The sequence below is a fragment of the Mytilus trossulus genome, chromosome 4, assembly GCF_036588685.1.
Source record: "Mytilus trossulus isolate FHL-02 chromosome 4, PNRI_Mtr1.1.1.hap1, whole genome shotgun sequence".
NCBI lineage: Eukaryota > Metazoa > Mollusca > Bivalvia > Mytilida > Mytilidae > Mytilus > Mytilus trossulus.
In genome coordinates, this window is record NC_086376.1 from 30511016 (window position 1) to 30523661 (window position 12646).

Consider the following 12646-nt stretch of genomic DNA (forward strand, 5'->3'; position numbering starts at 1 on the left):
CATTTTTTTAAAATCATTTACTCATATTCTAATAATTTATGGAGAAAAATCTGCTCTGTTAGAATTTTTATTATCTTGTAAATCTGGGGCCATTTTAGGCCATTAGGGGCTACTCCTTTCCAGCTTGACATTCATGAAACACTTATATTGATATAACTTTTATTTTCACATTGATTTTTATGATGTACGCATAAACATTTTTTTCTTTTCTCATTGTTATTATTGTCAAAATGATATAATATCGATTACTTGTTTCATTGCTAAATTATTGGAACAAAGAGACATTGCACAAACACAATTTAATGTTGTGCTTTATGAAAATATGAATTATGATAACCTGTTTATAACATAAAAAATATTTTTTGTGTATTCATTTACCATATGAGTGGTGATAAATCTAAATATATATTTCATTATAGATAATCAAAGATTTAAAAAAAAACCTTGTACTAATATGATAATGGACATGTACGTTCATTTAAATTCCTAATTCATTATTTTGCAGTACATCAACTCACCATAGATACCAGCTTTGAACGAAAAAACAACTATTAAGAAGAGCACAACTCCAGAAAAAAAACTAAGTTGGAGCCTTAAGACCCCTAATAAATTCCAAATAAAGTTAAGGTGCTTTGGAAGCGTAAATAGTTAATTAATTTAATCAGAATTGATATCAGTTTTGGATTATAAGAGCCAACATACTGAGATACGCATTTTCTCAAACTTGTATAAACTATTGGACCAGTTACTTTTACAAAACGTTTGAAGTTTTGAAATGCATAGGCTTTTCTACGTCAGGAATAGGAATATGGCCATAGTGATATTATAGTTCGTTTCTGTGTGTGTTTCATTTTATCTTTGCGTCGTTTGTTTTCTCTTATTTTTTAGTGTAAATTCACAATACAAATAGACGTGTGACGGTACTTATCTATCCCATATTCATGTATTTGGTTTTGATATTATATTTGTTATTATCATAGGATTTTGTCTGATGCTAAGTCCGTTTCTGTGTGTGTTACATTTTAATGGTGTGTCATTGTTCTCCTCTTATATTAAATGCGTTTCCCCCAGTTTTAGTTTGTTACCCGATTTTGTTTTTTGTCCATGGATTTATGATTTTTGAACAGCGGTATACTACTGTTGCCTTTTTTTTTACCGTGGCTGTAGTTAGCAAATTTTGGTCCTCAATGCCCTTCGTACTTTATTTGGCATTTTAATTTTTTTTAGATTCGAGCGTCACTGATGAGACTTTTGTAGACGAAACGCGCGTCTTGTGTCAATTCAACTTTAATCCTGGTATCTATGATGAGTTTATTCCCCATTTAAGAATTATTCTTTACACTTAACTTCATTCAACCTGATATATTATGCAAAAATAAGAAGATGTGGTATGCTTGTTTATGAGACAATCCTCCACAGTAGACCAACAGACACAGAAATTAACAACTATAGGTCACCATACGACCTTCAGCAATGGACTAAATGCATGTCCCGTAAATAGTGCATTTACCATAACGACGTGGTACAGAACTAGAAGAATCATCCGTTGTCTCGTTTTCATGTCATATTCACGCTTTATTTTTATTTTTATACAATTGAACTCTCTATAAATATCTCAATTGTATTTCATATTTGTAAAACGAAATTCCAAAAGATATTTTACTTAATGTTTTCATAGATTTCAATTTTTGTGACTGTTCGAACTTCGATACATGTATGTTTTAACTAAGAGCTCGGAAGTTGACAAGATGTTAACTGATTTGACATAGGTTCTTGTTTGATCTCGACACTCTTTGTTAGATTCACGGATAAAGTTTCTTATATGGTGAGATTCCTTCATATAAAAAAATCTATATAAAACACGAGAAACGAGAAACACTTATGAACCACATCAACAAATAACAAACACTGGCCATCATGTTTTATCTTATGACAGGTGCAAACAAATGCAACGGGTTTAAACGTTTTAATATTTACCAACCTTCACCCTTACCTTACACAATAGTATAACATCACAACATAGAAACCCACACTATAAAATATCTATTAAAATACTTATATAACCTTGAACAAAATGCCACCAAGTAAACATTAATGTAAAATCATATTTGAATAAATAACATTATCATAAGAGGAAAAGTCCACATTTCGATTTATTGTGCAGAAAAAGTAGTTTGAGTTGTAAAAAAACATGGTATTCAGAGTAATTTGCAAAACTGTAACGATATCATTTGATAACTTTTTACTTGATCTTTAAAATAATTAAGAACAAACATCTGCTTGACATTGTTGTTAAGTATTTATTAGGTTTTAACCATGTAAAGATTTTAGTCACGATCGTGTGAATATATGTCTACGAAAAATATACAAAAGATTCAAAACATCGTTTTCGTATAAACCTCTAGCAGAGAATAGTTCTATGGAAACATACGATCCGATGCATGAAAGGGTTTAGAATTTCTTGATATGCATGGAGAAATTGATTGGGTGTGTAATAGGGATATGTATTACATGCCTTACATGCAGAAAATGGTCCAGTGTGTGAACGGGTTAAGTATTGCATGCTCTTCATTTAGGAAAAGATCTGGTTCGTGAACGGGGCAAATATTTAAAGTCTGCATTGGGAAAATGATCTGGTGATAGAAAGTTTTAAGTATTTCATGCTATTCACACCGAATATGATTTGATGATTGAACGGGTTATGTATTACCTACTTTACATGGGGCAAATTATCTGGTGTGTAATTGAGTTAAGTGTTTCAATACTATCATGCAGAAAGTAATCTGGTGCGTGAATGGGTTATATGTTACCTGCCCTGCATGGGGAGAAGAATGAGTCAAATGAAAGGTTTAAGTATTTCGTGTTATACATGTCGAGGCTGATCTGGTGCGTGAAAAGATGAAGTGTTTCATGTTATCATGCAGAAAATGATTTGGTGCGTGAAAGCGTTAAGCAATTCATGCTCTGCATGACTAGAATGATCTAGTACGTGAACAGATTAAATACGTCGTGCTCTGCATGGAGAATGATCTTATGTGTGATAAGGTTAAGTATTTCATAATCTCATTCAGAAAATGATCTGGTGTGTGAACGAAAAGTTTTCCTTGCTATACATGGAGAAAATGATCTAGTGCATCAAAGGGTTACGTATCGCGTGCTAAACATTTAGAGAACTATCTGGTGCATGAAAGTGTAAAGTATTTTCTTACTTTCATTCAAAAAATGATCTGGGTTGTGAACGGGTAAAATATTCCATGCTATTCATGATGAGAAAAATCTGATGATGGAAAGTGTTAAGTGTGTTATGCTATCATGCAGAAAACGATCTGTTGCGTGAACGAGTGAAGTGTTTCATGAAACACATAGAGATAATGATATAGTGTCTAGTTCATGTTATACATACACAAACTGGTCTGTTGCCTGAAGATGTTAGATATTTCATGCTATTTCTGCAGGAAATGATATACAATTATATGACGGTATGATTGTTATGTTGAGTTGAAAATACATCGACAAAATTCTGTCAATTATGGATACTGACAGTCAACATTGATTTTGATACACTTTTAAAAAGTCGAAAATATTATAGCAGTATCTTTTCTTCACATGACAGATCATGAAATTACTTTTTACGCTAATTCATATCGCTGAGAATATTGCTTATTTTGATTGAATAAACATATAGTTGTATAAAATAGACTAGTATACTATTTACAAAAGAAATATTTGTATTTGTTTATTTCTTAAATATTATGTAACTGTCAATAAAGCGACATTATACTAAGTAATTTAAAAAAAAAAATTACAAGAGAAAGGATGTTAATTTTGAAATAAATGTTCCCCACATTACCAGCAAATGACCAAGCAGCTGCATATTAGATATAACTTTCTCAATTAATTTTGTATCGAAGAGCTTGCAGCTTTCTTAACAGAAAGTTAGAGCCAAGGTTATGTCAAAGAACATCTTGTCCTTTTTCTACAAAAATCAAATTTGGAATATACCAGAGATGGGTCCGATTACTTTCAATGTAATTGATTAAATTACAATTACTTTGTCAGTTGTACGATTAAATTAAATTAATGATTACATCATTTCTAAAAGTGTCTGATTAAATTAATGACTACATTGGCAAAGTAATCATGATTACATCTGATTACAATGAATTAAAATAAAATGCATTTTGCATGATGTGAATGAATAAACGTTTAATATATAAGTATAGTATTTTTTAGAAAGTATTGTGTTTGCTATATCATAAAATGATAACTTCAAACTTCATCTATTTAATAAATCTCAAAAGTTCACTTTATACATATATGAACATTGTGTCCTTATTTACGACACATTGCACTTTATCATCATTAATCTCTGAATTATTTTGACTTCAATCGAATATAGCTTTATAAAAAGCCTTTGCTGTTTGTCTTCTGAAATATTCTAGACTTTAATTTATATTTGTTTCAAGGTGCAGTTTATGGGAGTTAAACTATGGATGAAATAAAGTTACCAGTTTAATCAAATTGTAAACAAAATAAGTGCTAAAATTCATTGCATTTTACATGTCCAGTCCAAATACATACACAAATTTGCTTATTTTAAACAAGATATTTGTCCAACTTTTAATTAATTTTGTGCTAATTGGATAAATTATCACATGTCTGATTTATCTTTTACCATATATATTTTTCAATACTGTAACAGTTTGTTTTTTACTGAAGTATACAAACCAATTGTCATGCTTTATAAAAAAAAAAAAGGTACACCAAACTATCTTAACATGTTCAATATAAATTGAATAACAATAACAAAAAGTTTCCTGTATTGACCATAAACACAGTTTAAGATTTTTTTCATGTAATCAGAATGTAATCATAAAGTAATCAGGATTACAGCGTATTTTGAAAAGTAATTGATTAAATTAAATTACATGTAATCATATTTTTGGCTGATTAATGATTACAATGATTACTTGAAAAATTGTAATCAATTACAGCTGATTAACGATTACAATTACAATTACCCCAACTCTGGAATATACCGAGACCCTGTTGATAAATATCCCGTATCCACTTCACAAATAATACATGATGATCTTCAAGAATAAATTATAGGTACTAACGTTGTTTATCATCTTTATTATATTATAAAGTATTCTTGTTTTGTCCTGTATATTTCAAACCTTACTGTTCAGTCCATATTTATACTGCCCAAACAAAGTTATGAAGAAGAACGATTGAATATACAGGCAAATATATGATTTTTCCGTAAACTTAATTTGTTGACACTATTTCAAATTGGTTAGTTGATACGATGCGACTGTGTCTAAACTATCTAATGACATGTTTACCAGATTCCTTAGTACCGAACGGGACCTTTTCCCGAACTTGACTGTTTTACCGAGTGTGAATTTGCATTGATATACGACATGTTTCGGTATTTGTGCATCTAACAATGTTGCGTTTATTTATGATGTGTCTGTTGTGATTTTAGTTAGATATTATGTTCTGACTAATCGTTTATGGTTTGAATTCTATATTTTCGGTACGTTTCATATGTGTCTTATTTGTCATAATAGTCGATTTAATTTCCATTTTCCAGGGAGAGAGTATTGTGTATTTCCAAATAATCATTACGTCGTCACAGCATTTTTTTTTTCAAACATATCCTTTCAATACCGCCATAATAATGAAAATTATTTGGACTAGCATTGTGAAAATAATTGTATGAATATAAAGATTACATATTTGTTACAAAAAACGTCACTGTTTGTGATGTCCTGTGCTGTCGTTAATAGAAGATGTTCGTTGTTATTCTGCTGTTTACATGTTGTAACGACTATTATATTATTTATGCGTGCGCTTCTCTTTGCTTAGTGTTCTTGCGTTTGTGTGTGCTGTATTTTTGTCATGAAGCTGTGTCATTTTATTGATATTTGTTTAACACAGCAATATAAGCGGGAAGTTTGGCTAACCTCAAAACAAGGTTCAATTTAATAGTTTTTAAATGTCCTGTTACAAGTCGGGGGAATATGGCAGTTATTATCAAATGGTTCGTTTCTACGTATGTTGGCGTTGGTTTTCGCTACACTTCAGTATTTCTGTTGTTCCAAGTGTTTTTCTCGGTTTTATTTTGTAAGCCAGATTTGTGACTTTTAACAGCAGTAAACTACTGTTGACTTTATTTGTTTATACACATAGTACGTGACTCGGAACTTTCAGCCATTAAGTGTATGTTTTTGTCAATTTTGAATTGTTGACTTTTATTTTTGCTTATATACTCTATATGCTTTTTTTATTTTGATGTTATATAGAATCGGAGTGATTTTGAGCTTCTCAGGTTATGAAAATAATTGTCTAATAGTTATATAAAGTACCAAGATTCTAATTTAGTACGTCAGATGTGGTGTAAATAGTTATCAAAAGTACAATGATTATAATAACCATTTCTATATTTTAGAATGTTATTAGGTGGCTGTATCTACGACCTGCTTTAACTTTTTTTATAACTCTTTAATCGTAAGAGAAATTTGAAATAAAAAGTTGTTATTTAGAGTTGTCAAGAAAATATCTGTCATCTTTGTACTCTGGAGGTTGTCTCTTACATCCAAAGTCTCCCATTTGTGAATCGTGGTACTGAATTAAAACCCTGAAATATAAAATACTAACACGTTGATATGAGCTAAAAAAAAAAAACATAAAAAGTATAACATATTACAATTTTATTAAAAAATATTACAGTTTGCAATTATAAAATACAACTTTTTATTCTATTTGAGTTACAAATATCTTACCTTCCATTGTTTTCGAAAAAAAATTCAGTTAATTCTAAACACAGTTTTCATTGTTCTTCTTTCACATTTAAAATAAAATTTAGAATGGAAATTTGGTATGCATCAAAGAGAATGTGTATGAATTATAAAAATATAGCGTTGATAATACGAAGATGGATGAAAATTGATGTTATGCTATACCTGTGTAGAGGAAGTTTCAGCTCATCACTGAAGAACTTCATAAACTGGCGGGAGTAACCAGGATTTGTCTCGTCACTGAACTTATTCACTGTTACCATGTCAACGAATACCATAGGGTCACTGCTACCATTATGACTTATACGATCTCCAGTTGTCAAAGTTACATAGATTACCTTATTGAAAGAAGTTGATTATAAGATACAAATCGATTTTATTCAGAAAATACACATCGTGAGTTAGTTGAAAAATTGTTTTCTCAAAACTCCTTATGAAAAGTATAACATGGTGTAATGGTGAGAAATATCATGTAACAATCTAACCAATTTCGCCTTATAAACTAATGAACGAAAATTGCATTATTTTTAAAGCCTTGATTCAAAGGTAGAGAAATTAAATATCATAAGTGAAAGCAAGTCAATTTTACACCATACAACACCATATCCGAAATAGATAACAAAAACGGCTTCATACTTTGTAGACAAATTAAAACACGTCAAAGATACCAGTCTGGCAATTTTGTTCACAAGAAAAGCGTTTCGTCGACATAAGGCTCTTCAGAGACTCTCGAATGAAACAAGTTGTAAGTTTGAAATTAAAACGAAGTTGACAAACATTTAAAACTTCAACTCCCGTTAAGTGGTGGCTGGGGGACACTTAGTTTTAAGTAAAAAAATCTTCTAATATATTTACAGAAAAGAATACATCTATGCATTTTCATATCAAGAAAAATGTGCTCCCTATATTAGGCTAGTATTATAAAAAACGAGGGTTGATCTCATGGGCCCTGGAAAGATAATTAAATCCTGCTCCACTTCTGAGAGCAGAATGTAATAATTAATTCAATATTTACTTATATAAAAAAACTATAAAAAAAAACCAACAAAAATTCTAATGTCGAAATTTCAAAAATATTAACTGAATCTTTTTTCACTTTGCTAAATAGTATCGATTTTAATTTTAACATAAATATCTAAAAAATAAAACAACAACGTTATATTGGTGGGTTTCAAAGACGAAACTCGATGCATCAATTGAAATAATCACCATATATGTTATCAGTGATCAAAATCAAATTTACTAAATTACTAAGACTTTTTCTACACATCTTTATTACTTAATTTGTTCTAGAGCTTTTTAGATTTTCTTAATAGAGGATTGCTGCTAACAAGAAAGTTATTGAAACATGAGTTCCAAGTGGTGAAGCTTATATCTACTTATTTCTGCAGACGTCAAATTTACCTCAATAGGAAATTCAAACACCTCTCCCATCTTTTGTGTGACTCGGAGTTCAAACCCCTCTGGAACATCTTTATCTTTCAGGTTGGTATGAATTATTGCTTTTGGCATCTTGTAAATCTATCTGTTACCAATAAATCTCAATTCCTCCTTGAATTCAACAATTACAAGCCTGTGAATAAAAGGGGGGTACGATGGAGATACAAAATGGAATACTGACAAACGATGTGTGCAGTTGAAGTAGTCTCATATTGTAAGGGCACTCTCATGACTCGATGATCGTTACCAAATATCCATGACATATGTTTTTGTTTGTGATAGACATAATCACATCCTACTTAGGCTTTTTTCGTCTATTAAATTTTTTTCAGAAGTGAAGTAAGATACAAAAGGGATATCTTAACTAATAAATCAAAAATAAAGTTACAACGCAATGGCAAAAAAAAAAGACCAAAGGAAAAAAATAACAGTACACAAAACACAACATTAAAAACTAAACATTCACCAAGACGAAACCCCCATCAACAACAGGAGGTGATCTCAGGTGTTCCGAAACGGTAAGAAGATCCTGTTCGACATGTGGACCCGTGGTGTTGCAACTCAAGTTTTAAGTCCAATACAATAGGTTACATTCGGATATTGTAGTTACAACAGTTGGAAAAATCAATAATTCATCATTTTTTTGGCGTACGCGATTTTTTTTTTATCTTGATCAATATCTTCTTTATCGGTTTAAGTGATTGGAACATCGATTTACTAGTGTTGTCTTGTTGTCGTTACACAATGAATGTATTCAAATGATATTAACACGTGTAATATGTTCTTTTGAACTGCAATACGTATATTGCGACATGTTTAGTTCATAGATAGAAAATTAAGTGAACATCAAAAGTCATATCATATATCTTGGTACAGTTATGACAATAGGTACAAAGTTTGTATGTGATGAGAATAGCGTGTTGGCTGTTTACGTGGTCATATTTTAGTTTATATTACATACATGATGCCTGATTTTCACGGATTCGAAAAGATATTTCAACCACTGCAAATGATTAATACACTTTTCGAACAGAAATCTGCAAAATGATTAAATAAATGATAATAACTAAATATATGTTTACAAATTGTGTTGTCATAAGTATGTTACATTTTCATGATCCAAAATTGTAATGAGTTGACCACTTTCGAGTTTGTCCGTCACCGGAAAAAAACTCGTCAATTATGCGCGCCTTCATGATGTCATTTATCAGACAGAGGGGTCGCCTGTATACCTGCACTATAAACGTGTATCAAGCGTCTTAGTGATCGTCATTGTGCAGGATAAACTGATTTTTTGAATTTGTGTGCATTTACACTGATACATTATACAATTATAAACGTGTAAACATATATCCGATGAAACAGGGTAGTCAAATGTCTTTCCCCAGTGATTTTAACTTATGTTGGAGTAACCCTGCTTAAAATGTTGACCGTAGTCTTCTTACGGTGCTTACCTGTAACTGTCCAATAAACAGCAAATATTGAAGGTAATAAAATGCAAAAAAATAAGATTATGAAAATGGACTTACCTGTTTTATACGTGTGTTATGAATACAATGGGTTATCGTGCTATAGATAAATATGTAAATTGTAAAATATGATAGGTTTAGCTAAAAGTCAAATACAAATCTGGATATGCTTACCCTTTAAGAGCACGGGATATCAATCTTGGCCTTTTGTGGGATTCGTGTTGCACATTGTTTAATTTCTGTTTTGATCCATTTCTTTGTCAGTTTATTTTCGACTTAGGCTTTGATAACAAATTAATGTTGAATGTACCGACACATTAGCTAGGTGCCATACATTACCGACCCACTGATGATATAACAAACGTTTAAAACCATATTATAGGGTGTTGTAAGATTTTTGAGAGAATTCGATGTTTGCGTAACCATTGGTTCAATTTAAATCTATGATTAGACTTGATTTATAAAATGTTTTGCCGTTCTTAAAGACATGATTATGATATGTATCCACCTATTATGTATCAATAGACGTTTCAATGAGACATATTTTCTATATACAGTCAATAACTGTGTTGACTTTGGAAGAAAACACTTCCTATGTATTAAAATACGCTAATGTATTTAGGGGCAGCAACCCAACAACCGGTTGTCGGATGCTGAAAACTTTACGGAAGATAGATCTTGACCTGATGAACATTCTAAGCAAAAATCGTTACCCCCATTTTCTATTTTCAGCCATGGCGGCCATCTTGATTGATGGGCGGGGTCATTGGATACATTTTAAAAACTAAATATCTTAGAATGATTTAGGCCAAGTTTGGTTTCATTTAGTCCAGTAGTTTCAGAGAATATTTTTATAAAAGTGAACGGACGACGGCGATGACGGACGACAGATGATAGACGCCAATTGATGAGAAAAGCTCACTTTCCCCTTTTGGCAAGGTAGGCTAAAATCAAACACTATAAAACAACGGAATGAATGAAAAGAAAAGAAAAGTGCCACTTTCCTGAACCGGCATAGACACCGTCCGAAGAAAAACGTTTGCAAAACCTGGTTCTTTAGCTAGCTATATCTTTACATTCCACCCGTATAAATTCATAGTTATATACTCGGGTAAGAAACCCAACTAGACGTAAAAGATTATATTTAATGTGACAGTATTATGTAAAGGTACATCACAGACATACACCGCAACTGTATAAAAAATCAAAAAATAATAAATACAACTATTTCTCTAAAGAAAAAAAAAGTTGCTGAAGTTGATAGTAAGTTTGATAGAGAGGCCAACAAAAAGTTTGTGTGGTTAATGGTAGATTGACAGTTTACCGAATACTTCACAGAGAGTATAATTGATCAAACTTCTCCTTTATTTAAGCGTTCAGACTGTCCATTGTAATCTTAATTTATATAACTTAGATTTTTCTACCCCTAGGGTATAGATGACCTAAGCCATTTTTTTTTGCAAAAAATTGAATATTTAGTTTTATGCTGTTTAAGGTTTATGTACCCTTCTGTAGCCATTTTTGTACGAACTTTTCAAACTCCAATTGTATCAAAACTACAGATAAAATGAATAATAGAGATAGACCATGTTGTACATATTCCAAGGGGAAACTTGATGCAAAGCATTATTTTTTACTGTTCCATTGCATTTGATAGAAAAAGAGGACTTTGTGGCAAATAAATCAAGATTTTTATAGAAAATCCACAGCCTTTATCCTTGTACTCTCATATTTGGCAATTTGATGACTGATATATATAGGAATATTGCATGCAGTGCTAGCATTGATTTCCTTAAAACAAGTTTATGGTTATAGTTATTGGTTAAAACAAATATAAATATGGCAAAAATCAAGTACACCTTTTAGGGTGCGCTTGACTTTAGTGACTCAGCACGAGGTGTTTTGGAATTTACAGGTTGCTTAGAACTTTTTATAAAAAATAAACACTAGCACATTATAGAAAATCAAGTGAGTAATGTATGTTTCAAATTTTAAAACAAAAATCCCTGTATTAAAGGCTGGGGATTTTCTACAAAAATCTTGATGTATTTGTCACAAAGTCCTCTTTTTCTTTTAAATGCAATGAAACAATAAAAAATAATGCTTTGCATCAAGTTTCTCCTTGGAATATGTACTGAATAACCTATCTGTACTATTCATTATATCTGTAGTTTTGATACAATTGAGGTTTGAAAAATTCGTACAAAAATGACTACAGAAGGGTACATAAACCTTAACTTTATAATTGATTGTGTGTTTTTATTTTGTTTCTGTGTTAACATTAACCACTACTTAAAACTCACATTATAATGAGGATTGACATATTATGTAGACAACTACGTGTTTGAATGCATCTAAATGTCTCTTAGATTGTCTTTGTTGTGTTTGTTGCAGAATATCTTCATCTTACAAGTTTGTGTGGATAATCAATCTCGGCATGATCAACACTTTTCACTGTAAGAATATACATGTTTCATAAACTTGTTTCTAACTGATCGTTTTGAATATAACAGAGAAGATTTATTAAATAGAAGGGGTTTCATGTGTGTATTACTTGCTATAAGTTATACAAGTTGACTAACTTATCGACCTCGTGATTTCCGAAAAACAATTGCACGTAAAGTATTTAAATTACCTTTACAATGCAAGACGTATTCCCATTTTTCGTTTGTTTGTTTTATGTAAATTTATCTTATAAGACTCTTATAAATTGATACGTTTTGCGTTGACATGTTTAACAATTCGTGCCCGTTAAATTGTTTAAATGCGCATTCCGTTGACTCTTTCACAATAAGCATATTTAGCTAAGAGTTTTTTTCATATTAACTTCACATGGATAATCAAGGCCTCCGCTATCTTTATAACATAAAGATAACATAAACTACATTTATCTGAACTAGTCACTTTAGACAACCCAGCATTTATCCTTGG

At 31.0% G+C, this 12646-nt stretch overlaps 1 protein-coding gene across 4 annotated transcripts; it reads right to left on the reverse strand.

Annotated features, from left to right (window-relative positions):
• Positions 1–6450: 6450 nt before the first annotated feature.
• Positions 6451–10256, reverse strand: LOC134713848 (macrophage migration inhibitory factor-like). Of its 4 annotated transcripts, none has more exons than XM_063575124.1 (4): positions 9890–10256; positions 8211–8379; positions 6972–7144; positions 6451–6646 (listed from the first exon to the last, which is right to left on the reverse strand). In XM_063575124.1, the coding sequence occupies exons 2-4, from the start codon at positions 8316–8318 to the stop codon at positions 6544–6546; spliced, it is 384 nt and encodes a 127-aa protein (XP_063431194.1). In that variant the 5' UTR covers positions 8319–8379; positions 9890–10256; the 3' UTR covers positions 6451–6543. The 4 variants fall into 4 exon arrangements, with proteins under 4 accessions (XP_063431194.1, XP_063431195.1, XP_063431196.1 ...); XM_063575125.1 differs by lacking the exon at positions 9890–10256 and adding an exon at positions 9776–9827; XM_063575126.1 differs by lacking the exon at positions 9890–10256 and adding an exon at positions 9701–9733.
• Between the last annotated feature and the right edge of the window lie 2390 nt (positions 10257–12646).

Excerpts from the sequence above, each read along its gene's own strand:
- LOC134713848 (XM_063575124.1), bottom strand. The coding sequence starts at position 8,318 with ATGCCAAAAGCAATAATTCATACCAACCTGAAAGATAAAGATGTTCCA. Across the intron at positions 7,145-8,210 it reads TGTTTGAATTTCCTATTGAG|GTAATCTATGTAACTTTGAC; the intron begins GTAAATTTGACG and ends TCTTTCAATAAG. Across the intron at positions 6,647-6,971 it reads CTGAAACTTCCTCTACACAG|GGTTTTAATTCAGTACCACG; the intron begins GTATAGCATAAC and ends TTTATATTTCAG.